The sequence below is a fragment of the Colletotrichum spaethianum genome (genome assembly GCF_022836535.1).
Source record: "Colletotrichum spaethianum MAFF 239500 DNA, contig19, whole genome shotgun sequence".
NCBI classification, from domain to species: Eukaryota; Fungi; Ascomycota; class Sordariomycetes; order Glomerellales; family Glomerellaceae; genus Colletotrichum; species Colletotrichum spaethianum.
In genome coordinates this window covers 429,745-456,363 of record NW_026054789.1, presented here as the reverse complement: position 1 = coordinate 456,363, position 26,619 = coordinate 429,745, and the positions used below count along the sequence as shown (strand labels likewise).

Below are 26,619 nucleotides of genomic sequence, written 5' to 3'. Positions count from 1 at the left end.
GCATCTGAGTATTAGTAGTGCTATAAACTCTCCATTGAGTGCTTTACCCTACATTCCTCAGCAACCCTCGTGCGCGGGGATTCAACAGGAACCATCGGTGAGCCTCGGTGAGCCCCTCCTTCACCGAGCGCGGGGCACTCGCCCAAATGTCAGGGACCACTTCTTCATCTCCACATATGACGTACGTACTGTCCATCTCAGGGACGCGACGGATTCCACCGACTCAATACCCGCCCGTCTTCTCGTCTCAGGAACGGGTCCGCCGAATCAGGCCGAGGACTTCGGGGACCAGCAAGTGCCCCGGGAGTCCAACGGAAGCACGCCGGTGGAACCTCTCGGTGGATCAAAAGAAAAGTTTGTACGCCTAAGGGGTTCAGCAAATTGCCTTGCGCGTGTCGCGGGCTTGTGAAAACTTGGATGCCGGACGACGTCATATTCGCAACTGTTGTCGGCACTTTGATAGAGCTAGAGTAATGATGCATGTCTTCGGTTCGATGAGTAGCTAATGGTCGGTAAAATCCGTATCTGACATCGGTCGTGATGACAGGTAGAGCCAAACATCACAAGTAGTGCAGTATGCAACGAAAGAAGGGTCTAACCTACCCAATTCTAGGATAGCTTAAAGTTGCGATACTTTGTTTTGATGAAAGAAAAGGGAACACCATGGTTGCAGAGCGATTGTGTATAAAACAAGTGTATTGTTCCATTCATCAGAACGGAATATTTCGCAAATATATCTTGGTGCTGCTAAAGGAAGATGATTCAGACGTATTTCCACTGCTCTTCCTTGAAAGTACATACCTTGATCGTGCTTGTTCAGAATCTTGGAAGTGTTTCTTCCTCGTCATTCATTCATTCCACAATGAATTTTTACATATTCACATGCTACCGGACATAACTGTGAGGCGGGCCTGTTGTGATTTCTTAATCACCCCATAATATCGCAGGCTTCAATCTAAGAGGGATTCGGCTAAGAAAAATGGAATAGAAAGCCCTGTAAGAGACTTTGGCTTCTATTCTACGTTCAGTCTGGCTGTTCAAATAGTAAAAACCTGCCATCTTAATGCAGTATCCATATGCGGCCACTTCCCTTTGGGTATGTCAAACGAGGATTATTGGAAAAAGAAAGAAACCCCCCCACCCTCAAGAGGGAGGACATCGCAGCAAACGGATTCCCACTTCAGTGCCATAACTCCATATACGGACCGGCTATTGTTTCTTCGGGGTACCTCTGTAGGCAGCAACCTCGGCCACTAACCTAACGCAAACCAGGAGCTTGTGACGTGACTGTGCATTGTCCTGTGCTTCGCATTCGGTTCTCATTTTGAGCTGTTGGTCATCGTCTGATATGGCTACGGCTGCTTGAGGTTAGAATCTCGACACGGTGTGTGTCTTTTATCTACAACGATGGTAGATGTCTGCGACAACTCTGCTGAGTGCATGGGTTGTTGCATTCGGGACTCATTACCGGAATCCCGGTACTCTCGAACATGTATTATGACGGACTACCGGCGGCCTGCCAATCCCCACATTCTGGAAAGTTCACCTTTACTCACTTCTCAATCACATGCACCTCGGTCAGTATATACCATGTATTCTTAACACGGCGCCTAATGTATTGATTGCGGGTTAATCGCTCAAATGAGCAGCACACAAACGACGAATGATCGAAGTGAGAATCAATAAAGAGTGATATATCTATCTACAGCTATACCATGATTGAAGGAACATGGTGACTCAACGCTAGAAATTAATCCCGTCCCAGAAAATACAACGCTTAACCCGCGTACATTAATAGCATTAAGGCAGGCCAATACTCAGTATTGTGCCTGCATCTTCTGTGTTGTAGGCTCAAGATCTTGCTTAGAACTCTATGGAACATGTTGAGTAACTTGACTCTGGTTGAGTAGTCAGAGGCCCTCTCATTCTGATTTGACGGCATTTTTGTGGGAAGAGATTGGTTCTTTGACGCTGATGGATCTTCTTGTAATGTTCTCTCTGTAATTATCAATTAGCATTCGCGTTTAATATGAAGCTGATCTCGTGCATTGTAACTCACCATATTGTCCTTCCGGCTGAAGATACGATCGCAATCAGGATGCATGCAGCGAACGGCTGGCTTATGAGATCCCATGTGTCGCTGGAAGTCTTTGCGGGTGGCGAATCCGACACCGGCTTGCTGGCACCTTTTTTCGGTGCAGAAGAAATACTTGGCGTGGCCGCGGAAGTGCTTCCTAAGGTCACATGCTCGGAGGAACACGCGGGAGGAGCAGCAGCCCGAGTACCGACAGCGCCAGTTGCCGGACACGTCAAGATAGCCCATTTGATGCAGATCCGCAGGGCCCCAGTTCTCAGGCTCCATCTCTTTAGGAGGAGATGGTGACGACGTAGTTACACTGCAACTGCTGGGAGACGGCGCAAAGTCCGAAGGTTCGGTTGAAGCAGGGGAAAAAGCTACCGAAGGGGAGTTTTCCACCAATTGGGTGTTGAACGTGTTGTAGCCATTATCCAAGCTAGGTGAACAAGTCGTGCTCATCAAAGGCATCGATGGTTGAAATGAGGGGAATGAATAAGGGTATAGAAAGCTGTCGAGCCCATCTCCTGCAGGAAAGGGGATGAACTGAGGGTCGAAGGTGTAGTCCAAGTTGTTGTCGACATTGGCGAAGAAAGTGTAAGAGGTGTCCTCTAGATAGGATTCCATGACGCCTGATGCTGGCAGACAAGATGTTGCAAAATAATGATGGACTTCGAGCGAGGAACAGTCAATGTATTCGAGTTATCGTGGTATGAGCTGCAGATAAAGGGATTCAAGCTAGCACGAACTGGATCGACGGCGACGTTTATGTATCTCATGATCCAGGCTCGGAATCATCTATGTAGCACATGCAAGTCATATAAACAAGGTCTTATAGCCTGAATCGGGTTGCTAAATCGCGGCCCCAAACACCAGGTCTATTTGCATAGCATCTGGTCAAGACGGTCATGGACGGTTCCACGGCGGCGGAGCCATGGAAGGAGTTTACAAGAGGCCTTTAGGCAAGCGTGTTATAGTTATATGGTCTGGGTAGATCTGTATCCAAACTAGGGACCACCGGCCGAGTGTTTCAATTGTCAGCCATTTGACATTGACGTTCGACAAGTTTCTGCCAAGGATCTCGTGGCACGAACAGTTGGGGAAGTGAAAGAACCGAGGCAAGGGCTGTGAATCTGCTGAGATGCGATTCGCTATTCAGCTGGCGTGGAAAACATGTTACAGCGTCAGATCGCCCGAGGATCACGAGAGTGCACAGCCCGTTGACCGGGGTCACATATTGATAGTCTGCCTATAGTCGAGAAGTTGTGTTCGTGCACACGGGACGTCACCCTCGTTCTTAAGCGCTGACTGTACCCGACGCAGAGAACCAACCGTCATCTGCCCCTGAGATTTGCAGAGACCTAGCTAGGGGCTGTGTCCTCTTGCCGCGTTTATCCGCGGAGAACTATCTGCTATAACATATGGAGTCCGTGCTTTTTTAGTTGATAGCGGTTCGCTATTGCGGTCTTGTCAACCGCCAATCTGAGATCAGCAGAACGTGTAGAGTTTCGAGGGGACAAATCGAAAACCAATCGGTTTTCTTGAATTTTGACAACTGGCCTGTTCCTGGGACGACCATATGTCAATCCTCTGTTTCCGAGATGACAGCTCTCCTACAACGCAGCCATCCATCCAGCGTAACGAACAGAGCGCCCAATGAGACCCTGTTCACGCCTGACACTTGGTATCAGCCCTGACAAGGCTGGACGACAGGCCATCAACGTCTCAATGAGGATAAAAGTGGACCTCAACCTCAACGGTGAAATGCGATTCGCTCATGAGAATCAACCTCAGCCACCCCCAGTTGCGTGAGTCGAGACGTGCAGCGGGACCAGATTTGCGCTGCCCTGTTAGGATCGCCGTGGCTCAAGAACATCACCTTAAAATCTAGGCCCTTCCAAGCCTGCACCAGTTTACAGTCAACAATGCAATGATCAATCCTAGGGCGGCTCGCAGTGCACGATCTGATAAAATGCTTTGCGCGCTCTGCTCATCGGTATAGTGACCGGTGGTCGGATGATCAGCATTCGTGGAGGCCTCGTACCCGAAGACTTCCAATTGTTTGTTGGATTGATCCTAAGCTTTGAGCCTCGTTCATGGAAGAATTTTCAGGGATCATTCTCATTCAGGTTTCAATAGCGAGCCGCAATATGATAGCTCAAATTTGGCTCAGTGCGGGTTCGGTGGGTATTCGGTTGCGTCTCAGCTTTGCTTTTTCCTTGAAGATTGTTTGTCTGCCCCCCTGCCAAGTGACAGCTCGCTCGGACATTCGTTTACTACAGGCCACTAACGCAAACAAGCACCAAGTTTGGACACGAGAAAAAAAACGCCTCCAGACACGGCTCAGGCCTCAGCCGGCATCACATCGAAAAGCCACAAAATATATTATCAGCAATTTTTGACATGGTTATTGACTGCTGGTGGGGAAAGTCAATTCGGATCCGGTCCGGCATTGTAGTGCTTCCGAAGCCACTCAGCGATGGCTGGGCCAGACGCTGTAGAAGATTCAAAAATCTTTCCAACTCGGCCAGCTATGTCAGCTAAACCGGAATCTTGCGTTGGGTGGTGAGCGAGACCCGTGCCGTCGATAGTTGAATCGGATTTTTGGCTCAACCACAAAATAGAATCTATCATCCGCCCCTGATATGAACCGTGCCGAGAACATAATCGTATGGTACGACCAAGCCTAAGTTAAGGCTCGATGAGATCTAAAACTTTGACGTGAGGTAAAGAGCGATGTGACGTGACATTACATATCTAAGGGCCCGTACCATTGAAGAATGACGCTAGTAGTTCGCCGCCATGTCCTGTCGGGTACATCGGTCTATGAGCAACCAACGGCCAAAGAGTTCTGGAACAGTCTTTTGAATGGGCAGAATAGACGAAAGAGGACCATGCAGAATTTCTCTTTACTCATAGTTCAGAGATGGAGGTGCGCCGGCTCCAGCATGGTTACCATACGTCTTGGGACCAGACCGAGGGTCGTGAAAGTTGTAATGTGGTTAGTCTGTTTTTTTTCCTTTGTTTTTTTCCCTAGTTCTCTTGGGTGAAATAAAAGAAAGGGCCAGTGGAATAGGCAAGAAGCAGACTAGTGTCGTCCAAGCTGTGACCGTAAGAAGTACTGCACGAAGTGGCTACAAGCACAAGTTTCTCCTGTTTAAACAGTGCAGGTGCTGCTTCAGCCTTAATGAAAACTTGGATAAGCAATATCAGTAATAAGGTGTATTATAAATACATACAGTGAGAGGATATTAGACCAATGGTAATCAGATTATGGTCATGTTAGAAGGTCTTGGTCACAAATTTTCAGCCAATTCGTGACTTCACCCGCCATCGCTCCAATAACGGCCCATCAAAAGTTCATCAGCATGTTTCAATGTAGATCCAAGCATTTAGGCTGGACACTATTGTCAGTCTTCTAAGTTCTACTTATGAGCAGACATTGGATTTGCTCCTGTAAACCCCGAAAGTTTCAAAAACTGGATTCCTGTACGGAAACCTCGGGGAAAGCCGCATCTCCTTCTTTGGTGAACAGGGGTTCAACCTGCTTATCCAAAGACAGGTTTGCAAAAGCGCTAACAACCCCAGCAACCACATTTCCTATCTTTCCAAACTTCAAAGTGCCCAATTCAGTCTCCAACAGCGATTTTGTTGCTTCAGGTAGGGTCAGGTTCAACGACGAGATTAGAGTTGGAAAGTCTGTGAAACTCGCATGTGTGGTTCCAGCAACGCTCAACAGCACGCTTGGTCCCCGCAGGCCTGTGTAGAATTCGTCCCACGTCGGGTCTTGGTTAACGTGTCCAGGTCTCCCTACTAGCGCGAAAGGCCTATCAAGACCTGCCTCTAGGACGGGGTTAAGGAGCTTGCCATCGAAGTTAATGGCTCCTCGAATGCGGGTGTCTGTCAACATCGCGGCTGCCGCCGTAGCGCCGCCGAGGGAATGGCCGAACATAATAGTACGGTCAACATCGATCCCGGGTACAGGGTTCTGGTGGAAATGTGAGAGAACAAATGAAGTGTCTTCAGCTCGGACCTGTCCTGTTGTCAGTCTGTGAGGTATCCAGATTGAGAATTTTGAGTATCTTACCCGAGTAAGGGTTTCCAATTCTGTTGTGTTGTCCGTGTCTAGACTCACCGCCTCGTAGACGGTACCGTCAGGAAACTCAACAAACGAGGAATCGTAAGGATGATCGATGGTGACGACGGCGAAACCATGGCTTGCGACCTCGCGGGCCATGGCACCATAAAGCAATCGCGGATTTCCCGAGCCGGGCGAAAAGAGCACTAGAGGGAAATTGGAGCGACTTCGCCGACATGAAAGAACCCTGGGTTGACAGGATTCCATCTTGAAGGCAGAAAATGTGCCGTTGGGGAGGCCTACGGCGGTGCCAAGCTCATCGTAGGCCTCAGCCACCAGCGGCGTCATGTACGGCACTCTTTCCCAAGCAACACAGGGAGTCTTGGCTTCGTCGACAGGGAAAAATATCGAGATCATGACTTGGCGAGAGTGAGGCTCGTTTTTGGGGGCGTAGGGATCGAGTCGAGCGCTGTCGGTAAGGCCTTGAACGGACATGGAAACAGCATAAGGTCCTGTCGGCGGCGACACAAGGACTGCCTGTGTAGCTGAGACTAGCGACCAAAGGACCAAAGCTGAGATCATCTTGTGATATGTTGAAGGCAAGTAATTAGCAGTTAAAAAAACGAGGTTGCAATGGTTTAGAGAAGGCCTCGAGTATTCATCTAGTGTGATCGACTTGAGATGAAATAAGAATGCAACGAGGAAATCGTTCCATTTTATACCAACACATCGTCAAGCCTGAAGACTTTACAAACCACATTTCGCACAATTGGTTCCTTTCTGGGGAAAGTGTAGTGGAGGAGGAGAAGAAGTGAGGCTGCGCCTACTGGGTCAAGACTCGAATTCTAGGAGTAGCTTCCGACAGCTTATGAACCCCTCCAGCATCCATTAAGCTTGTATCCTAACCGAGATGTGATTGGATAATTCCCGCCAAGGATTTAATCTTCCTGGGGGTGTTAGCTAGTGTCGCTCAATTGCTTCCGTTTTAGGTTTGGTGTCTTGCGTTTCGATCCACTTCGCGACTCAAGTCTCTTTCTCTCCTAATGTCAACACATCAAGCCCGATGCCGGCCAAGTTGGCGCATAGGCTCGGATAGAAGAGTCTTCTCTCGTTTACAAGGCGCGGGGTATACTAGACGTGAGAACTCACTTGTGTAGCCATACTACGACGCAGAAGCTCATTTCACAATGCCTCTCGGCCCCTTTGATCGCCGGACTAAACGTTCCCGTTGTGTAACTTGCGCCGCGAGTCACTCTAAGGTACGTCTACCTTCCTTGCCAAGTCGTTCTGATAAGTCTCTGCCTTCCCCGACAGAGGAAAACTGCGTAACAGCTCTTGCTAACTAAACCGAGTGTTCCGGGTCAAACCCATGTACGCGATGCCAGAAACGCGGCAGCCGATGCATCTTTCCAGCATCAACGACCCCAGGAGATGGGTCTATCATTATGGTGGACAGGGGAAAGATCCATACTATCAAGGACTTCAGATCCCCCGAAGTATTCCATCCTCGTGCACCATTATCGGATGCTATGGCAAACTATCTCTTCTATTTCGATAAATTTGTCCAAAGGAACAGCTTCACGGGCAGCGAACCATCTTTTATTTCCGATGTCCAAAGCTTGGTGAAGAGCCCTGGCGATACGCCACAGCATCCACGCCATTACCTGCTCAATGCGATGTTGGCTTTAGGTGCCATGCAAACAACAACCATAGGCGCCTTAGAATCCCGAAATAGTTTGCGGTTCGCGATGGAGTCGTACTTGCAGTCAGTTACTGAACTTCGAGAAGCCGTCTCAAATTTCTCGTCGTCAGAGAGAGACAGTATTCTATGGACAACTTTATTTCTCGGTCTATTCGAGGTTCGTGAGCCTCAGCCATTTTTCTTGCTTGCCATGTCCCAGCCACGAATTGGGTCGAGAGCTTGTGACTGACACACAACATAGCTTATGCAAGACGCCTCCGGCCAAAAGTGGCTTCAACACATGGTTTTTGGCACTTCACAGGCTCTAATTGCCAGTGGACCGGCGACATGCGCTTCTGGAACCATGCAGACCTTCTTCGTTCAGGCTCGCACCTTTGAAGTCTGTAGATCTATCATTTTCAACCAAGCGAGCTTTCTAGCAGCGCCTGAATGGATCAGTCTGACAGACAGCCTCTCAAAGACCAATGTTGCGACGGGTTACTCCTCATTAGACGAAGTCTTGAATTTGGTTGTACTTTGTTCAGCATTGAGGGCCCGGTTAGTTAATGCACCAGACTTTGGTGAAACCGTTCATGGGTTGTAATGAACACCGCTAACTCTTCGAACATCAGCACGGCCGAGTTTATACAGTCCATTTCGGCTTGCCCAGATTCAGAAAGATGTTTTTTCGAATCTTCGAGTCTGGCAACCGAAGGTTTTGCTTTGCGTGATGCGCTTGAAAATTGGAAGTTGTCTGCTGTTTTCCCGCTTGAAAAGCGTGAAGAGATGCTCTTGTCATCTGTTTACTACTCTGCGACCAGCATCTACTTGTCCGGGAACTTCGACTATGATTTAGACTTTTGGCAAACAACAGGAACTAAAGTGCCAGTATTCAGCTGGGCAGAGGTCGCAACACACTTTGACGCCATCATTTTCATAGTCAAGGAAGCACTGAGAAACTCTAGTTTGTCACCTTTGTTGTTCTTATTTCCACTGAGAATTGCTGGAGCGCGAGCGAAACAAGAATGGCAGCAAGAGGTTGTCGCAGAGCTCTTACGAGAAGTCCGCAAAAGGTTTATTGTGGCGGACGCAATGCTGATGGAGCTTGGAGAGCTGTGGTCTTGAATTATCAACACATTGTAGATTTGACCATAAGCTAACATCAATGCCACCTACAAATATCTTACAACTGCAAAATGACTCAAGTTTGTTATGGGTTGTAGAGGTTTCGGGATTCATGGCCTGAGGATAAGAATTGTTCTGCTTCAACCGCGGTTGTCGAGGGTTACAGCGGCGGCTACAAGGAAATGATCCACCTGTTACATGAGACCTCATACTTTGGTTCTCAGTGAATGACTCATGGGCATCGAAACACTCTCCAGCTTGGGACTCAGCTCCTGGGTGTGGGTAGTTGCGTGAAACAGGGATGCTCGGGCAATACCTTCTGAACACCAGGTCAGTGCGTTCGAGACTGCCACTCACAGACCATGATCAACGGTCCCAGCACACTGCATAAAACTAATTTGGGCCCGAGAGAAGGAGGAAAAAGTAGTGACCTTCGGCCATGGAGGAAACACGGAGGAAACACGGGGAAAGGTCTGTACCAGTTTCACGTGCGAAGGCATCTCTGCCTTACCCTGTGGCAACTTATACCCTCCGTGCCCAACTAAAACGGCGAAAGTATCAAAATGGTGAGAAACAAGTATTTTATTTTACATTCTTATACATGATCTAACTGAGGCAAATTCCGCGATCACATTGCTAAGTAACGGTAAGTAAGAGATGCGAATTCAGACTGACTCAGGGGACGAACATCGGAATTATCAGCGACGCATATCTGCCGAATTGTTAATTAACTGGCGTATAATCCGAAGCGCCGAGGCTTCCTGTTGCGGGCGGGTAAGCTTACGCAGTTTTTGCCATCTGTTCTGCAGCAGACTTGGCCCTCCAAAGGATACACGGCACGGTCATGCAAATTGCGAGTGACCTTGGACAGAAGTTGGGGGCTTGCTGCGGAGACAGCCGCTGCAAAGACAAACAAAGACAAGAGCTTCATATTGGCAATATCGTCTGGAAAGGCCACGAATGCTGGTGGTGGTAGGTAGTTGTATGCACGCATCAAAAACGGGTGATTTGGGTCTTATATAGCTTCTAGAGGACCCGCGGTCACAGGATGTCGCACTGACTCCCCCATCAGTCTCCGGACGATTACCGCTAAATGGAGTAATCCAAAGTTCTATCCTAACGCATTGTTCTATGCCTTGGTAATCTGGTCCTTGAGCTCCAAGCTGCGCACCATCGGAAAAACCTTAAAATTTCATGGCGTTCTCCACCTCTACCGTAGAGACGGTACTTTGGTAGAGACACTGCTTACTGAGGCCCACATGTACTTCGTACTTCCGTAACGTTCCAGATCTTCTTTGCAGTTTGGCACTCCCGCACAGTCAGCGTACAGGCTATTGTCAGTGTGAGTGGGCTGTCACCCGGTATATCGCCAGAAATTCTTTATTCCAGGTTCGTCCAGGTCTACCCAACTTTCTTTCAAGGGTATGGCCAAGAGAAGGGTCATGTATCGGATTTGGAGCAACTCAGCAGATGGTCCAGCCATCTGATGTGGATATTGAGCGAAGTCCAGGATGCGAGTTTTTTCCGAAAGTCTAGGTAGGACTGTTGAGCCAGGGCCAAGATAGTGAAGCTGGTTCTATTGTACCCATACTTGTCGGCGTTGCTCAAGCGTGCTCCTACTTCTGCTGCTGTCTATTACCGCTGCTTCTCTCGTCCTGGAAATTAGAAACCAATCTCACAAGCAGAAATCATCTCAATACTACCGTTGGTCATCTTGAGAACGCCCGAACCCGATTTTCAACCAGTCAACAACAGTTTACAAATGAGAAGAATTCAGTCAGAAGCTTGACCGGAGAGAGCTACCCTGACACCGTTGTTCGCACTTACTGGGACTACGACGACAACTTCCTGCACCAAAACTTTACAATCGCGACAGAGTATCGGAAGCAAACGTTTCCTGGCGTGTAGAACAGACTTTGCGTTGCTATCCCACATCGGCCCTGACAGACAAAAACTGTGTTCTTTAGGGTGACGGCATCGTCACCCTGAAGGATGAAGTCAAACATTTGGATCTGATCCCATCTGCGCGTTCTTTCCACGATTCTTTCGAGAACAACTATCTTTTGGCTGATTCCCATCAGCTCCACTGTCTTGTAAGCCGGACTTCATTGAGACAGTGAGCTGCAACTTGCGAAGCTGCTAACTTTGTAATCCAAAACTCCGACAGAGCCAGCTGAGGTTGCTTATCAGCAATGCCCACGGAGATCCAACCTTTTCGTTTTCCGACCAGGTATACTACCACACGATGCACTGTGTCGATATCGTCCGCCAGCAGATCATTTGTCATGCCGACAGCACGCTGGTCTATAAGCGACCGCGGGACAAGTATCCCGGCAACGGCGGCATGCGCGTGCGCAATGAATTTGACGCTCTCACTCACAAGACCAAAGATCACGCGTCTCAGTGGCTCCTCGGAAATGTGAAAATCATGCCAGGCAATGTTGGTTAATCAACTCTACCGATCGCCGGACGTGGGTTGCCAGGAGTCGATCTGAATGCGTAAAAGCGTCCCATGTCCCCGGTTCAAATCACTTTACAATATCAAGGTTACGATGGCAGACGTGTACAATGTACATTTCTGAACCGACATCTACTTCTACTAGGATTAATTCAAGGAGTCTATCCTTGTTTCCCTATAAGTAGCATTGCCAAGGTTACTAAGGAAAGTCTGCTGTTGGTGTTGCTGAATAAAAAATCTAAAAAGAAAAGACAGAGTACGACAGCATAAATGAAGTTGACATCAAAACTCCCAATTGCCAAAAAAACGATATTTCTCTAGAAGGCATCATCACTTATCGTCTCCTAGAGACCAAAGAAGGGACGAAAACACTCTTAATTGTAACTTGACTTGACAAGTGAAGCTAAATCTCGTTCTTGTCTTTCCTTAGCACCAAAATTTCCCTATGCTTGCTTTTTGTAATTAGGTGAGACTTCCGCCATCTGTCTCTGATGCTCCCCCTTATCAATCATATCCTTGAGGACTTCATCGGCCACTTTCATAGCCTGAACGCCGGCTGGTGCACCACAGTATACTGTCGCCTGGAGGATCGCTTCGCGAATTTCGAGCTCGGTAAGCCCGTTTCTGATAGCACCCCGTATATGGATACCGAACTCGGCCCAGCTCTTGAGAGCAATAAGCATGCCGATGTCTGATTTGCTGTCAGACAACATTTTATCGCATCATTCAGTGATGATAGACCCTGTCTACCCTAGGAAAACTTACTCAGAAGGCTTCTCTGCTTGCGTTCTAAGCCTGGGCGTGACCATATGTTTCCCCAAGCCCATCTAACAATTATCAGTCAGAACAGCAGATATGGTTCCAGTCTGTGCATCCAACTCTGAGAGAAGGTTGATATTTCTTACTCTGTGATCAGTTCTTGCTGAGCATAGGCAAACTCGCTGGAGCCATTGCGCATAGCGGTCTCAACGTAAGCTTCTCCGACCACTTCCCGACGGTTTTGGAGACCGGCCTCGAAAAGCTCGGCGCGCAGCTTCTTGCTGTTCTCGGATGTCATTTTGCTGTAGATGATGTGATTCAAGCAGTAGTAGTGAGGCGAGGAGGGTCAATCATAAGACAATACGAGGGCGACTTTCTTTATGTTGTTTCCTAAGGAATGCACCGGCCATCCGCATTCGGCAGAGGCTTTAGCCGACTGAGGGGTCATCTGCTAGCTGAAAGCCAACGACTATGGCTGGTAGCGCGATTTCAATCCGGAACCGGGACGTCAAAATATACCCCGCTGCAAACCCGATGTCCCGCGGTAATTAGGTATCCCGATATCCCGTTGCAACGCCTGATATTCCGATTATGTGGTCTTACAGCAGAAATCGAGGATGACGAAAAAAACCCTCCCCACCAGTAGAAACAAATGCAAGATGACGCCTTCTTGATTTCTTTCTGTTTCGTGTTTCGTGTTTTTGTTTATTTTGATTGTCTTGGTTTTCTTTTTCCACCCATTTTGATGTTATGGAGTATGTTGTTGCAAAGATGTCATTGGACCTGGAACGGATGCTGAGCTTACAGACGCATTCAATCTAGGCACCTATATTTCGTGCAATTGAAGCCAAGTTTTTCGGTAGCATTCGAGTGCTCAATATTCCCACAAAGCGAACCTCAAGCAAATACCCTTCTTCTTCAGTAAAAGCACGCCTTATTTGAGGATTAAGGAAACAGCAGTCGTGTCCCTGTATGTTAATGCAAAGCTTCGAAGAGCGCACCTGTTTGTACCGCGGAAAGCGCAACCAGCGTTGGAAAACGTCGCATCGAGGTACCGCACCCGTGCAGCACAAGAGGCAAAAACATACCTTAAAATGTTTATCTGGAGTCACTGATGCCTTTTCTAACTCCATTGATAGTGGGCAAGTAGTAGATGGGCTCCCTAGAGGCTTCATACATCAAATTATTGTTTGACCCAAATACTGTCTGTATAGAATTTGTAAAACTAGCACGTCAGCTCTGCTTACTCCATTAGTAGAGACTGTTGACACTGAATCCAAAGGTGGGCGTTGAGTAAAGATCGGGACTCATCATAAGCTCCAATATTCAAATGGACCTCAATTGGGGCTATTGTCAGAGTTCACTGTGCCAGAGCGGCGGGTCAAAAGCAAACCCTAAAATGCTATGTTGCGATTTCATTCCCTGTGCCGCGTATCCGCAGTGGATGTTTGAAAGGCAGGCAGCTTTGAGTGATGGGTCGGATTCGGGGCAGAACCGGGTTACAGGTGGTCACTGGGTCATTGGCGCCCTTTCTGCTACATGGGACGCCTTTGGGTGTTCATCAGCCCATGTCAGCAACGCCCTTGTACTCACCTTCCTGAAACAGCACATACAAATTTCCATTTGAGTTATTTAAAGGTGTTGAAAGCCCATATTCAATATTATTACGTTTCTACTCAATATAATAAGGAAAGACCTCAAATCGACACCATTGGGCCCGTTCGGAAACAGCTCCTTCAAAACTAGAATGGCCAATGTCAACCCACTCAGCTTCCGCGTTGCGACGTTGGAAGATGCGCCGCAACTTCAGCAACTCGTGCAAGCCGCCTTTCGCGCAGAAGACAGCCGGGCAGACTGGACGGCGGACATGGAACTCGGAAGGTCGTTTGAGTATTCCGTTGAGGAAGCTTTGACAACCATTAAGAATCCCGAAGCAGCAATCATCATGGCAATCGACCAGAACGGCGTCCTCGTAGGATCTGTTCAAACCATCAAGCGAAACGCCGACCTTGCTCGTCTCGCCATGCTTTCCGTGGACCCGAACCAGCAGCGGGGGGGCATCGGGCGCCAGGTCCTCGCCTTTGCCGAAGAGTATGCCCGGCAATGGGGGGTGAAGACTTTCGGATTGAATGCGCTTTCGTCGCGCGAGAAGCTCATTGAGTGGTATGAGCGCTGTGGATACAAGAAGTCTGGCGAGACTTCTCCGTTCCCAGTTGATCGGTTCCCTCAACTGGATTTGCCAAAGGACTTGTGTTTTGTTGAGTTGGAGAAGGATGCTGTGACTGGAAAGTCGTGATTTGAGAAGATTGAGACTCGGATAAGACGAGGTCCTGAGCATCATGCGTACATATGGTGCAGAAAACACCGAGCACACGCGCTGAGAGACTATGTGGAAATACGAGAGACAAGGAACAACTGGTATGTACAATTTCAGCGTCTTTACACCAGCTCAGAGCTGACCCGCAACTATCCTTTCTTAGCTTATCAAAAAGTTCAGCCGCTGACCCGAGAAGGATCGTTGATTGTGACACCTAGATCTCGAAATTGTCTAAAGAGCAGATAAAGTTTCAGAGTCTATATAGATCGATGCCACAGACTTGTTAGTTTCCTCGTGCAAAGAAACCACTGACATCTGCGGCTGAACCGACCCCAATTATTGGGGAACTTGCTTTTGTGAAACACTTGGCTGATTGCTCAGTGTCCCGCAGTGTTCTACTCAAGGCACCGGTGACTACACCGTTATCACGGGATTGAAATGAGACATACACAGAGCCATAGAGATATAGAGTGGATTGATACCAATAGGAGGAGTTAAAGCTAATAGAGACTAGTTATCTGGCTGAGTTGAGACGTGAAATCCAAGAATATCACTTTTGAGACCAGGAACCAGTCCAGTCATTCCTCAAGCGCAAGCGAACCCCTTTTCCTCTGCCTTCTTAATCTCTGGACCAAGCGCCTCGACGTTGCACAGACCATCGTCCTCGCCCTCCAGAACAAAATTAAGCATCCTTCGGAGGAGTGCGGTCATGATCTCTCCTAATCGGTCACCGTCAATAGTACCCAAGGTCGCGTTTTTCACGGCTTGGAACTCCAAGGGTAAGCTTTGTACAGTCGGCAGCAAAGGCGCATCGAAGTATGCCAGGTGCGTAGTACCCTCGACGGAGAGCCTCAAGGACGGACCACGGAGGTTCGGCCAAGCCACGACCCAGGAAGGCGTGTACTCGTCCGTGGCTGGCGTGCCGACCAGAACCACTGGCTTTTCTGTGCCTTTGGCAACCACGTCTCCGATGATGTGGCCGTCGTAATTTAAGCATCCGAGAACGCGGTCGTCAGCGTATGCCGTTGCAACCGCAGTGGCGCCCCCAAAAGAGTGGCCGACTGCTACGATGCGGTTTGAATCGATGGCAGCATTCGTGCCGGCCAAGAGTGGACCGGTTACGGAGGAACTCGTGAATTGATCGATGACAAAAATCATGTCTTCTTGGCGAGCCTGCCAATACTCAGGTTAAGGAGAGGAATACTCAACATCAGCATCCCCCTTTTAAAGGACTTACTTTGATCAAGAGGTTGACGTAATTCTCATCGTTGTTTGTGGGGTCCTGCACATATGCCACAGCTCCATCAGGGAATTCGACTACAGCCGCGTCGTAGGTGTGGTCCGGGGCAACGACGATGTACCCGTAGCTGGCAAAGGATCTCGCCAGGACACTATACGCCGATCGGACGGCTGCGCGGCCATGAGAGAAGACTACGAGCGGGTACTTGGTCTTGGATGTGCATGTTGCCCCCGTGCTGCAGAATTCGATCTCAAGCCCTTGGAAGACAGTGTCGGGTAAGCCAAGCTGTTTTGTCATCTGACCGATAACCGTTGCTGTCAGAGGCGGAATGTAAGGGACGGTATCAACGGTGCAGCTGGCATCCTTCTTGATCGGTACGAAGACGGAGACCAGCAGGCGTCTCTTCTCGGGCTGGTCTGCCGGAGCGAATGGGTCCCATCGTTTCTCGTCTACGAATGTGTGCGTCTTCAATGCCACTGAATAGGGGCCGGAAGGTCCAGGGATGACAGCTGCCATAGCTAAAGAGACTAGTGAGACGAACAACAAGAGTAACATTAGATGTAATCAATAGAGCATATGAAGGCTAGTACATTGTCCAAGGACGCAGCTGCATGTGGTCTCTTCATAGCCAACACTCTCCAAGGTCCCCCGCATTTTATACGAAAGCTAATGCGATATTCAGTTCAAGTTGTAGACTATTTAGTAATTGATCCGCCTTAGAGTAAGCAAAAGTTCATCCTGGGTAAGCACTTGGCAGGCGGCCGGTGCGGGGATCCAGTGTGCCCGCGTCCCCCGCAAAGTCCCGAAACCCCAATCAGGTCGATTGCAGTAGCATCACCTGACGCAGAAACCAGCGCTGAAGGCAGTGATTCGGGAGAATCCTTCTGCAGTTTCTTACTTTTGAGAATGTGCCTGAGACCTACATCTGCATCAGAATCCTGACGGGAGGGGTGTCATTTTTACGCTGTGACTCAAGGCGGTGTTTTGGCATCTCAATGATGATCAGGTGGCAGAACAGAACCACATGGTATCCAGCAGGATATGCACGTTGATGACACGGTTTGGGATTCATATTGCTATGTTATTTGGATCAAGTCTTCTGATGATCCTGAGGGTCGTGTACTAACCTGAACCGATGTGACATCTTTCAGAGTCAATCTGACAAGACTTGTCAAAAGCAACATTGACCTGCGAGAGAAATATTTATCAGCCAGATCTCAGATCAACATACAGATTGAGGATTATGCCATAAGTCTTACAATCTAGTTTCTCGCTGGACGTGTCGAGAGCAGCTCGACGAGAAAGCTACTTCTATTGTAGAAGGTCGCGAGACGTGAACAACACCAAGAGTGGAATCCAACGGCGAACTCATACTAGACACTCCCCATAAAGCTTTTGAGTCATGGATCAAAAGTGTCTTACCTACCGTGTGGTTTTCAATGCCAGCCTGATCCCCTGGAAGCATGTCGTATTACCCGCGCCCTTTTCATAAGCTTACAGGCCAATCTGATACCAGAAGTCACACCGCACGATACAAGTATGGAATGGTATTTCCAACTGGCTCAATCTAGAGCGCGAACGCGTAAAGTCATCTTGGGTCGGACATCTAAGCCTAAGCAAGCCAAAGTTACTCAGAAGATGCTGCCTTCCCACCAAGCATGTAAGCCAACTGAATCCCCGGCCTCCTAGAGCTTCTGAAATAGGCTCCCGGTTGTCGGTTGAAAAGTTTCGAACCACGCTAGAACGCGAATGCCCCCAAGGCAAGTTCGTCCCATGTGCTCGCGCACCAGGACCCTTCACAGTCGCGGGTTTCAAAAGCCTCTCGCTCACACTCGCTACACACCGCTTTTTTCATTCGTACGAGAAGCCCTCGGTATTACTGAGCGGAGAAAGAGGTTCTCTGCGGGACGCGGGACGAGCGGTCAACTACTAATACAGCATCGCTTCCCGTGCTCCAGACCCGCGGGCGGGAGGCTACTCTTGAGCAAAGCGAAATACTAGACTTCCATCCATGTAGAAATACATTAATTATGCGGACTTGGTTGGCGTCGAAAGAACGACACACGACTAAGTACGACAGCAAGTTGCGAGGCGTGCGACTTGCTTGGCACCAACCCTTCTACTTGTCCCCGAATACGCATGCCAAACTGTCATGGTGCTCCTACATCAAAGCCCACAAAAACTGCAAAATTCATTAAAAGAAGCATGTACAGCTACATTACATACTTGAACCCTTGAGGACCATTAACCATGTTTTGCGGCCGTGAGTCTTTGGCATCAGGTCGATTCTAATTCACCGCATCAAACATGACTACCGGAAGTTGACGCGCCCATGTGTGCGTTGAGAAACGGTAGCGCAGACCGCGTTGTCAGGGTGTCGCAACACACGATGCCGGCCCGGCCCGCTCTGGTTGGACTTGATCACCAAAACGTGGGACGTTGGGAAGAAATCTTGTGCGGGTCACAGGGGCGAACCTGGTCAATAACCCGTAATGCACATGCCTGAGACATCAACGAGTCACGCATCTTGATACGAACGTTGAATGAAGAGAATTAGACTTCGGTCGTCAAACGTGAATACATAAGCCCATCTGCAGACATACTAGACTACAACAGGTATCTCAAAGCGCCAAGGCTAGAGACTCATTTTTCTCATAACAGGAACTTTTTGCACAGTTTTAATCTCATCTAAAGACGGCTCGGCACACTACCAGCGCCGCTCTTGAGATCGAAGCGGTCCAGGTTCATGACCTTGTTCCAAGTAGTGACAAAGTCCTTGACAAACTTCTGTCCAGCATCAGCCTGGGCGTAGACCTCGGCCACAGCACGGAGCTCGGCGTGGGAGCCGAAGATGAGATCGACACGGCTGGCGGTGTACTTCTTGCTGCCTGACTTGCGGTCGTAGCCCTCGTACACGTCCTCGTTGTTGGTGGCCTTCCACTCGTTGCCCATGTCGAGCAGGTTGACAAAGAAGTCGTTGGTCAGGGCACCAGGGCGGTTGGTGAAGACACCGGATGACGAGCCGTCGTAGTTGGTGTTCAGCACGCGCAGACCACCGAGCAGAACGGTAAGCTCGGGGGCGGTGAGAGTGAGCAAGTGCGCGCGGTCGACGAGGTAGTGCTCCGTCTTCGCACGCTCGGTGGACTTGCCGTAGCTACGGAAGCCGTCGGCCAAGGGCTGGAGGTGGTCGACAGACTCAATGTCAGTCTGCTCCTGGGTGGCATCACCACGGCCGGGCGTGAAGGGAACGGTGATATCGTAACCAGCGTTCTTCGCGGCTTGCTCGATACCGGCAGCACCGGCCAAGACGATGAGGTCGGCCAGCGAGATCTTCTTGCCGCCACTCGCGGAGCTGTTGAACTTCTGCTGGACGCCCTCAAGAGCCTTGAGGACCTCGGCAAGCTGCTTAGGGTTGTTGACTTCCCAGTCCTTCTGGGGTGCCAGGCGGATGCGGGCGCCATTGGCACCACCACGCTTGTCGCTACCACGGAAGGTAGACGCTGAAGCCCAAGCAGTAGAGATGAACTTGGAAGGGTCGATGCCCGTGCCGAGAATCTCCTTCTTCAAAGAAGCAGCATCCTGCTCGTTGACGAGAGGGTGGTTGGGGGCGGGAATGGGATCCTGCCAGATGAAGTCCTCGGAAGGAACTTCGGGACCGACGTAGCGGGATCGCGGGCCCATGTCACGGTGCGTCAGCTTGAACCAAGCCTTGGCAAAAGCGTCGGCGAACTGATCCGGGTTCTCGAGGAAGCGTCTCGAGATCTTCTCGTACTCGGGGTCAAAGCGCAGCGACAAGTCGGTAGTCAGCATGGTAGGCAGGTGCTTCTTGTTGGGGTCGTAGGCGTCGGGGATGATGGGCTCGGCGTTCTTCGCCACCCACTGGTTTGCGCCAGCAGGGCTCTTGGTGAGCTCCCAGTCAAACTTGAAGAGATACTCGAAGTACTTGTTGCTCCACTTGGTGGGCGTAGCGGTCCAGGTAACCTCGAGACCACTGGTGATGGTATCGGGGCCCTTTCCAGAGCCGTGCTTGTTCTTCCAACCAAGACCCTGCTGCTCGAGACCAGCGGCCTCAGGCTCGGGGCCGACGTTGCTGTCGGGGGCAGCGCCGTGGGTCTTGCCGAAAGAATGACCACCCGCAATGAGGGCGACAGTCTCCTCGTCGTTCATGGCCATGCGGCCAAAGGTGACGCGGATGTCTCTGGCGGCAGCAACAGGATCAGGGTTGCCGTCGGGACCCTCCGGGTTCACGTAGATGAGACCCATGTGAGCAGCACCAAGCGGTGACTCGAGTTCGCGGGAGTGGATATCAGACTTAGACTTGGTCTTCTCAGAGCCATCCAGAACGCCTGATTCGGCCTTGCCTCTGTGTCCGTGGGCATAGCGAACGTCATTGCCCAGCCATGTGGTTTCGCCACCCCAGTAGACCGACTCGTCGGCCTCCCAGGTGTCGGGGCGACCACCGGAGAAGCCAGCAGTCTGGAAGCCCATGGACTCGAGAGCGACATTGCCGGTCAGGATCATGAGATCAGCCCAGGAGATCTTGTTGCCATACTTCTGCTTGATGGGCCACAAAAGGCGGCGGGCCTTGTCGAGACTGACGTTGTCCGGCCAGCTGTTGAGGGGGGCGAAACGTTGCTGGCCCTGTGAGAGAGTAAGGCGATTAGAGCTTGTTTCATGCAATGGGAATAAGGCAAGCCGAACGTACCTCACCACCACCACCACGTCCGTCGTGGACACGGTAGGTGCCGGCGCTGTGCCACGCCATACGGATGAAGAAACCGCCGTAGTGACCAAAGTCGGCGGGCCACCACTCCTGGGAGTCGGTCATCAAGGCCGTGAGGTCCTTCTTGATGCCCTCGTAGTCGAGGCCCTTGAAGGCGGAGGCATAGTCAAAGTCGCCGCCGAGCGGGTTGGTGACAGGCGTGTGCTGGCGGAGGATGTTGAGCCTCAGCGAGTTGGGCCACCAGTCGCGGTTCTTGGTGCCGCCACCACCGGTGTTCATGGTCCGGATGAAGGGGCACTTATCTTCGGCCATGGTGTCTGATTATCTATTCTCCTTGGAGTTGGATAGCCTTGGAATGTATGTATGTAAGTAATTGGCGGCTCTTTCTTTCAAGGGTCGTCAATCTTTCAAGTCGTGGAGGGAGAGAAGGAGTGTAAAAGCAAGACGAAAAAGAGTTCACTCGCAGGAGCCCTCGGCAGCAGGAAGGAGGCGACCCCGCGTTTTATGCCATGACCTCCTCCCCCCAACCCCGACCCCTCATAGACTGCATGACCAATGGCCAGAATCTTGTTGGCGGTTGGAGGGGGTGTACATCGTACCTAGTGTGTGATCGAGGGCCGAGAGTACATAGTAAGAACCACTGTGCGCTCCCATCTTTTTCCGAATAATGCTGCACTAACGTGTGACAACAAGAGCTATGCCGGACTGATCGTGGATGGGTGGGTGGGTGGGGGTCGGAACCAGAGTACGTACTACTGTGTATGGCAGTAGGTGGACGGCGTTCAGGGTAGACCGGGGGGGCGATATGACAAATGATGGGAGGCGACGAGCGCGTGGTGTTCTCAGGGTCCTTTGGACGTGTTCGAGAACGCAGGCGAAACAAACGAGCTAGCGGTTTTTTGTCTTGTTGCCCCCCCGCCCGTTCAAAGAAAGCAATCTGCCCGCTACCCAGAAAGAAAGACGCGACGACGCCGCCTCGAATTCCCCAAGGCGGGCGGTCCAGTTGTGTGGCCAAAGTCGATGAAGCCTCGGGTCTGGTATCGTGGTGTCGGGGGATCGGGCAGCCAAGGCTCTTGTCGCCATGACGCGGACATTCAGATGATTTCGAGGAGACCCTAGCAGAGTTCGGAGGGGTTACCACTTTGGTGTGCTAGCTTCACAGTCTCAACAAGATGCAACAGTACCGTGAACTTGCGTGACCAGCTTGGAACAAGCAGCTGCGCTTTGGACGGGGTCATGTTTCCATTGGCAAGCAGAAGCAAAAGACAGAGGGGGAGGGGCCGAGTCCAAATGCCGTGTGCGGGGAGCACCCATCGATCCATGTGCCCAGAGTGCTGGACAGGAGAGGTGAGAAGTGAGGGAGAGAGAGCCCGGCCCGGGGGGGAGGCGGCGGCGGCAGCAGTTCTGCAGATGGACAGCAACAGAGTGCGCGTCCAATTGAAACAGATGGGATACTATGTAAGCAGCGGTCGCCATGTGGGAGCGAGTGCGGTGCGTTGCGTTGCGTTGCGTTGCGGGCGACCAGTGGCATCAAACCCCTGCGGAACTGAGCGTGCGCTGTGTGTTTCCGCTCGTTCCGAGCCGGCATATGCTCCATTTGCTCCATCTGGGCCTGCTCCATCTGCTCGCTCCATTTCCATGCAATTGAACCGCATGTAACGCGACCAACGCTGCTGCCCTGTGTCTCGTCCTTCTCCAGTGGCGTGTCTTGTTGCAGCTTCTGTCATATTAAAATGCGCCATCCTCCATTGGTCGGGACGGCCCCGCAGCCAATCCTTTCCTCGGCTGTTTCTTCTGAAGGAGCTGCTTTACCTCCCCCCGCGGGCCCTCTACCTGTACTTACCACCTCCACACACACGCGTGAACCGCACCGTGTCCTGCTATATATACGCGACTGCATGAGAACCGACAAGGGTGTAGCTTCTTACAAAATGCACAACGTCATCTAACCCCACTTTCCATCGTCCACTGCCTTGCACTGCAGAAGTCGAGGCCAGGCTCTGTCCACTCAACCAACCGACGCTGACTTGAAACAGCAAACCGCCGCAACAGACTGCATCTCAGAGAAATGCATACCAGTAGTACGGTATGTACTATGCTTGTGTAGGAAGTGTGACCACTATGACTAGAGTCGCCGGTTTTCGGCGGTCTAATAGTGTTGATAACTAGTACCTAGTGTGACCAAGACGAAGCCCTTGATGTCCCGGTTAGCGATGTCCCACCACTTCCAATCTGGAACATCGACTCGCAGAGTAAACAGTTTCTCGCACAAGTCATTCTCTTCTTCCAAGCATCAGTATCATCAGCTTCGCGCTGGATTGGACGCGAATCTCCTGCCCCTTCCAACTTTTGCGCTCTTGGGATCGCTGCTGGCCCATGCCCCGCCCGAGCTTCCCCCACAGTCTTGGCAATTTTGGCAACTCCGGGATTCGAGCGAAACATCGCCGACCCAGATTTCTCTCCATCCCTGCGTGTCTTGATCTTCGATCTCAAATTCCGCCTCTACTGTATTGACTGCGGCTCGTACACGTGTCGGCCCCGTCTTTTGTTGGATGCTTTATCTCATCGATTCTTGGATTTCAAATCGAAAGGCTTGTCGAACTCTTCAGCCGGCTGCCGTTGGTTCGGGTGCGGGCTCGGATATCTGCTCGCACACAAAGGTCTCTCCGATGTTCATGACTCTTCAACGGCACCTAAATCTCGCCACCAGCCAAGGTTAAGGGCGACATCGGCACCGTCATTGGCGCCATTCTTCTTCTCTATGCACTATGCACACGTCTGAATCGGGTAAGCTCTGGATGCCATGGCTGCTGTCAATCTATGTCGGCCCGAACTCCTATCACAAAGTACTGGAGAAGATACCCACCCCTAGCAAGACTCTGATCTGACTACACGCATTAGCCATCGATGAGGGTAAGTTCCTAGGAGCAAGATACGCGATCATATCAGGCCCACAAGTACGGTTGCACAATCAAGAGTCAATCCAAATTTCTATACGAAAAGAACAACCTGGTAGATCTTTTTAACATTGATAGCCTTGAAGTTGCAGCTAGCTTGGAGGAATAAAATAGCCTATAGCACCAGGCCATCAGTTTTTGCACAGCAAGAAGAATAACCCAATCAACATTTATAGAGGGGCCCCGTTAGCCTGGGATCACTTCACAGTGCACCGCCAAAGTCCTGTTTCTCAACACCCCACTGTAGCTATTGATTGGGTTTCCCTCTTTACCACGCAAAAATTTATGGACTAATGACCTGGTCCTGTACACTTCCACTCGCTCTCCTTTCCTCCATCGATGACTCAGTGATAGGTTGCTGAGCGCCTTCAAGAACCGAATGGAGAAACATGGTGGAGTATCAATGACAATGCCCTACCAGACAATTACAAATCATACTACACAGAACTCAGCCCTTACGGGCACCTAGAAGCTCCCGGCGAACTGGATCCGGCTAAGGATAGCCGCAAGGCATGGGCTTCCTCATGCTCGATTACAGGGGTTGAAGGGTCGAGGCTCTCAGCTCCAAAGGAAGCAACCTGATGGAAATTGGGTGGAGATAGTGGAGACTATACCCGTCACACGCATAACAAGTTCTGCAAGTGATCTGGCATAGGTTGCTTCCTTGATTTCGAAATACAACTTGTTGGACATGTACAGAAGCATACTAACCGAAACCGGGTAACCATTTTACGACATGGATAAAGACTAGCCGTTTTATGAATCATCGGAACAGTTGTCCGATGAGTTAAGAGGTGAAAGATGCGATAATACTTTGGATAGATTAGGGAACTACATCTGATTCGGGAAAGATCTGATCCAAATGCACATCGAAACCTCTATAGAGTTCGGCCTCATTCAAAAGATATGCCAAGGCTCAAAGTCGAAACCTTAAGCTATCTCTATTGTTTTTGCTTGGAAGGTTCTTGATCTCTATCAACATTATGTTGACCTAGAGATTTAATTATTCATCTTTGAAGTAATCCTACAGACCAAAATATGACCACCTTGTGGCTTCAACACGTTCGAGTGACACGGGGGACAAGTCAGTTGCAGATTCCACTGGTAAGACGAATTGTATGTCGCAAGGTTGATAGAAAGGAGTGCTGGCAGTGACGGTCATCATTGGTTTCACATTGATCATGATTGAGTTGACACGTATGGCTTTCTACGGTTGTATCGGCTTTTTTCTGAAGCTGTCCAAGACGTTGCTGGTAACATAAAGATCTGATTTCCCTTCATGAATCATATACCACCTATAATTCGAATAGTAATAACCCATAGACATGGTTGTGATGAAGCTGAACGATGCACAGCCCACTGTCAGCATGGGTTGACTGTTTCGTTAGTAAAGGGCGAAGGAGACTTTGTTCATTTCTGACCTCCTTATCTTTGCGAGCTGAGAAAGGTCCTTCCGTACCTGAGCACCAGTGCCTAAATGATCCTTACAAGGCCCAGGGAACTGTAGATAAACCTTGTAGCACCCGTACTTAAAAGTGATTGTGTTGGCCTCATCACAGAGGAGCTGAAGTCTTATCCACACTGGCCCCATGACGACGCTTCCGCTTCCGCCACATGATGATCCCAGCGATCATTACCATCGCAGCCGCAGCTACGTTGCACGAGTTAGAACCGCTCTTGAGGCTTATCTCAAGGCACTCTGGTTATTTCATACCTAAGCTGCCCAAAACGCTTAAGGCTATCACACCACTTCCTGTGGTGAAAGCAATACCTCGGCTGGAGTCAACTGCTGAGGGCTCCGGCTTTCTTGAACCACCGCTGGCTGTGTCCCTTGGAGGAGAACTTGATACAGCAGTTGCGGTGACTGTAGCTGTTTGAGACTCTAAAATTGTAGTTGAAGGGACTGTGGTGGTTCGAGGAACGTATGACTGAGTAGAGGTACTGGTGGCTGAAAGGGTAGAGGTTGTGCTTGTAATTGTTATTGTAGAAGTTGGGGAGCGTGGAATAGGTGTAGCAGGGGGTGTCTCACGGGGCGAAGACGGTGCCGAGGTTGTTGAGCTGGTGGCACGCGCGAAAGGTGGAATAGAAAGATTCGTTATGACCAGAGGCCTTTTCGGTGTTAGGGGGCCTGGTGGAGTGTTTGGCTCGTCCCGCTTGAGGTATTGAGGGATGCCAAGGCTCAACTTCAGAGGGGGTGGCCCTCGCCGCGCTAACGATAGACCAACCATCCCGTTCTGGAATCTTTCATTCCCTAAGCCTTCACCAGCACCGGTTAGCTCATGGTTCCAGAAAGGCGGGAGACTATGAGCCAAGACTTACATATCTATGCCAAGAGTTGGGCCTTCGGCTCGGGTGTATGGTGGAGAGAAGACACCGCCTGATAAACCTGTGGTGGCATACGTCCAAGTGCACCCATCGGCAACGTCTGAAAACTTTGCTTCTATTAAGTAGCCGGTTGACAATACACTGCGAGGCTTGGCAATGGAAACCGCCGTCCCTAGCGCCAAAGGTTGCCAAACATAGACCCTCATGCGCACAGTGGGCTGAGTCTTCAAGTCAGAGCCTGTCACAACGGACATCGGCTCTTGTTGCGCACATGAGGCGGTGCCTATTCTTGGCATGCCGGGGCTTATGAAAGGTGGAAGGGTGGACGATCTGCCTTGACATGATACAAGGTCAAAAAAAAGAAAAAACGTTTTGACTCAGGCCAATGTCCCCGGGTCGGTTTCATGCTTACTCAAGGCAGACCAGTCACGGCACGATCCGAGCAGGCTTGACCCGAACTTTATTGCTTAAGGCTGAATCCAATCGCCCACTGAACGCGCGGTTCATGGGGGTCAATTATTTCGCTGAAATCATAGGCACTTCTTTATAGGGTTTACCAGGCTGTTCTTAGTGTATTTGCCCATCGTATGACGTGAGCGCCATACCGCCGCCTGGGAGGGCTGCGTGGAATAAGCTGCGACGTGGTATTTGGTTTTGATTACGGCTCTGTTCCGTCTTGGTTGAAGTTAAGATGGAGCAGTCCGTGCATGCTTGCCCAAGGCCATGGCTAAATATACTCGTCTAACTCTTCACGTCTTTTTTTTCTTTTCCAAATGCCATGCAATCGTCAACTGACGAAACGCCAAAACATCGGCGACGCTCCTGAAAATGGCTCCTAACAGTCGGCCACCGCCTCAGCGGCTTCAGAGCTTGAGCCGTACT

The 26,619-nt window shown here is 50.3% G+C and overlaps 7 protein-coding genes across 7 annotated transcripts; 2 read left to right on the top strand and 5 right to left on the bottom strand.

Moving 5' to 3' along the window:
* Positions 1-1,817: 1,817 nt before the first annotated feature.
* Positions 1,818-2,362, bottom strand: ColSpa_07546 (trichothecene C-15 hydroxylase; the record flags this gene model as incomplete). The annotated part of the gene is made up of 2 exons (XM_049273758.1): positions 1,818-1,871; positions 2,060-2,362. The coding sequence occupies 2 exons, from the start codon at positions 2,360-2,362 to the stop codon at positions 1,818-1,820; spliced, it is 357 nt and encodes a 118-aa protein (XP_049129715.1).
* Positions 2,363-5,546: 3,184 nt separating this feature from the next.
* On the bottom strand, positions 5,547-6,647 carry ColSpa_07545 (putative 1-alkyl-2-acetylglycerophosphocholine esterase; the record flags this gene model as incomplete). Its single annotated transcript, XM_049273757.1, has 2 exons — positions 5,547-6,062; positions 6,210-6,647. 2 exons carry the CDS (start codon positions 6,645-6,647, stop codon positions 5,547-5,549), a joined length of 954 nt encoding a protein of 317 aa, XP_049129714.1.
* A 4,556-nt stretch (positions 6,648-11,203) lies between these two features.
* ColSpa_07544 (uncharacterized protein) lies at positions 11,204-11,407 on the top strand (the record flags this gene model as incomplete). Its single annotated transcript, XM_049273756.1, has 1 exon — positions 11,204-11,407. One exon carries the CDS (start codon positions 11,204-11,206, stop codon positions 11,405-11,407), a length of 204 nt encoding a protein of 67 aa, XP_049129713.1.
* Positions 11,408-11,859: 452 nt separating this feature from the next.
* On the bottom strand, positions 11,860-12,473 carry ColSpa_07543 (4-carboxymuconolactone decarboxylase; the record flags this gene model as incomplete). Its single annotated transcript, XM_049273755.1, has 2 exons — positions 11,860-12,115; positions 12,322-12,473. 2 exons carry the CDS (start codon positions 12,471-12,473, stop codon positions 11,860-11,862), a joined length of 408 nt encoding a protein of 135 aa, XP_049129712.1.
* Positions 12,474-13,922: 1,449 nt separating this feature from the next.
* On the top strand, positions 13,923-14,471 carry ColSpa_07542 (uncharacterized protein; the record flags this gene model as incomplete). The annotated part of the gene is made up of 1 exon (XM_049273754.1): positions 13,923-14,471. The coding sequence occupies one exon, from the start codon at positions 13,923-13,925 to the stop codon at positions 14,469-14,471; it is 549 nt and encodes a 182-aa protein (XP_049129711.1).
* A 606-nt stretch (positions 14,472-15,077) lies between these two features.
* On the bottom strand, positions 15,078-16,248 carry ColSpa_07541 (putative 1-alkyl-2-acetylglycerophosphocholine esterase; the record flags this gene model as incomplete). Its single annotated transcript, XM_049273753.1, has 2 exons — positions 15,078-15,665; positions 15,730-16,248. 2 exons carry the CDS (start codon positions 16,246-16,248, stop codon positions 15,078-15,080), a joined length of 1,107 nt encoding a protein of 368 aa, XP_049129710.1.
* A 2,172-nt stretch (positions 16,249-18,420) lies between these two features.
* Positions 18,421-20,767, bottom strand: ColSpa_07540 (catalase-peroxidase; the record flags this gene model as incomplete). Its single annotated transcript, XM_049273752.1, has 2 exons — positions 18,421-20,373; positions 20,438-20,767. The coding sequence occupies 2 exons, from the start codon at positions 20,765-20,767 to the stop codon at positions 18,421-18,423; spliced, it is 2,283 nt and encodes a 760-aa protein (XP_049129709.1).
* Positions 20,768-26,619: the final 5,852 nt, after the last annotated feature.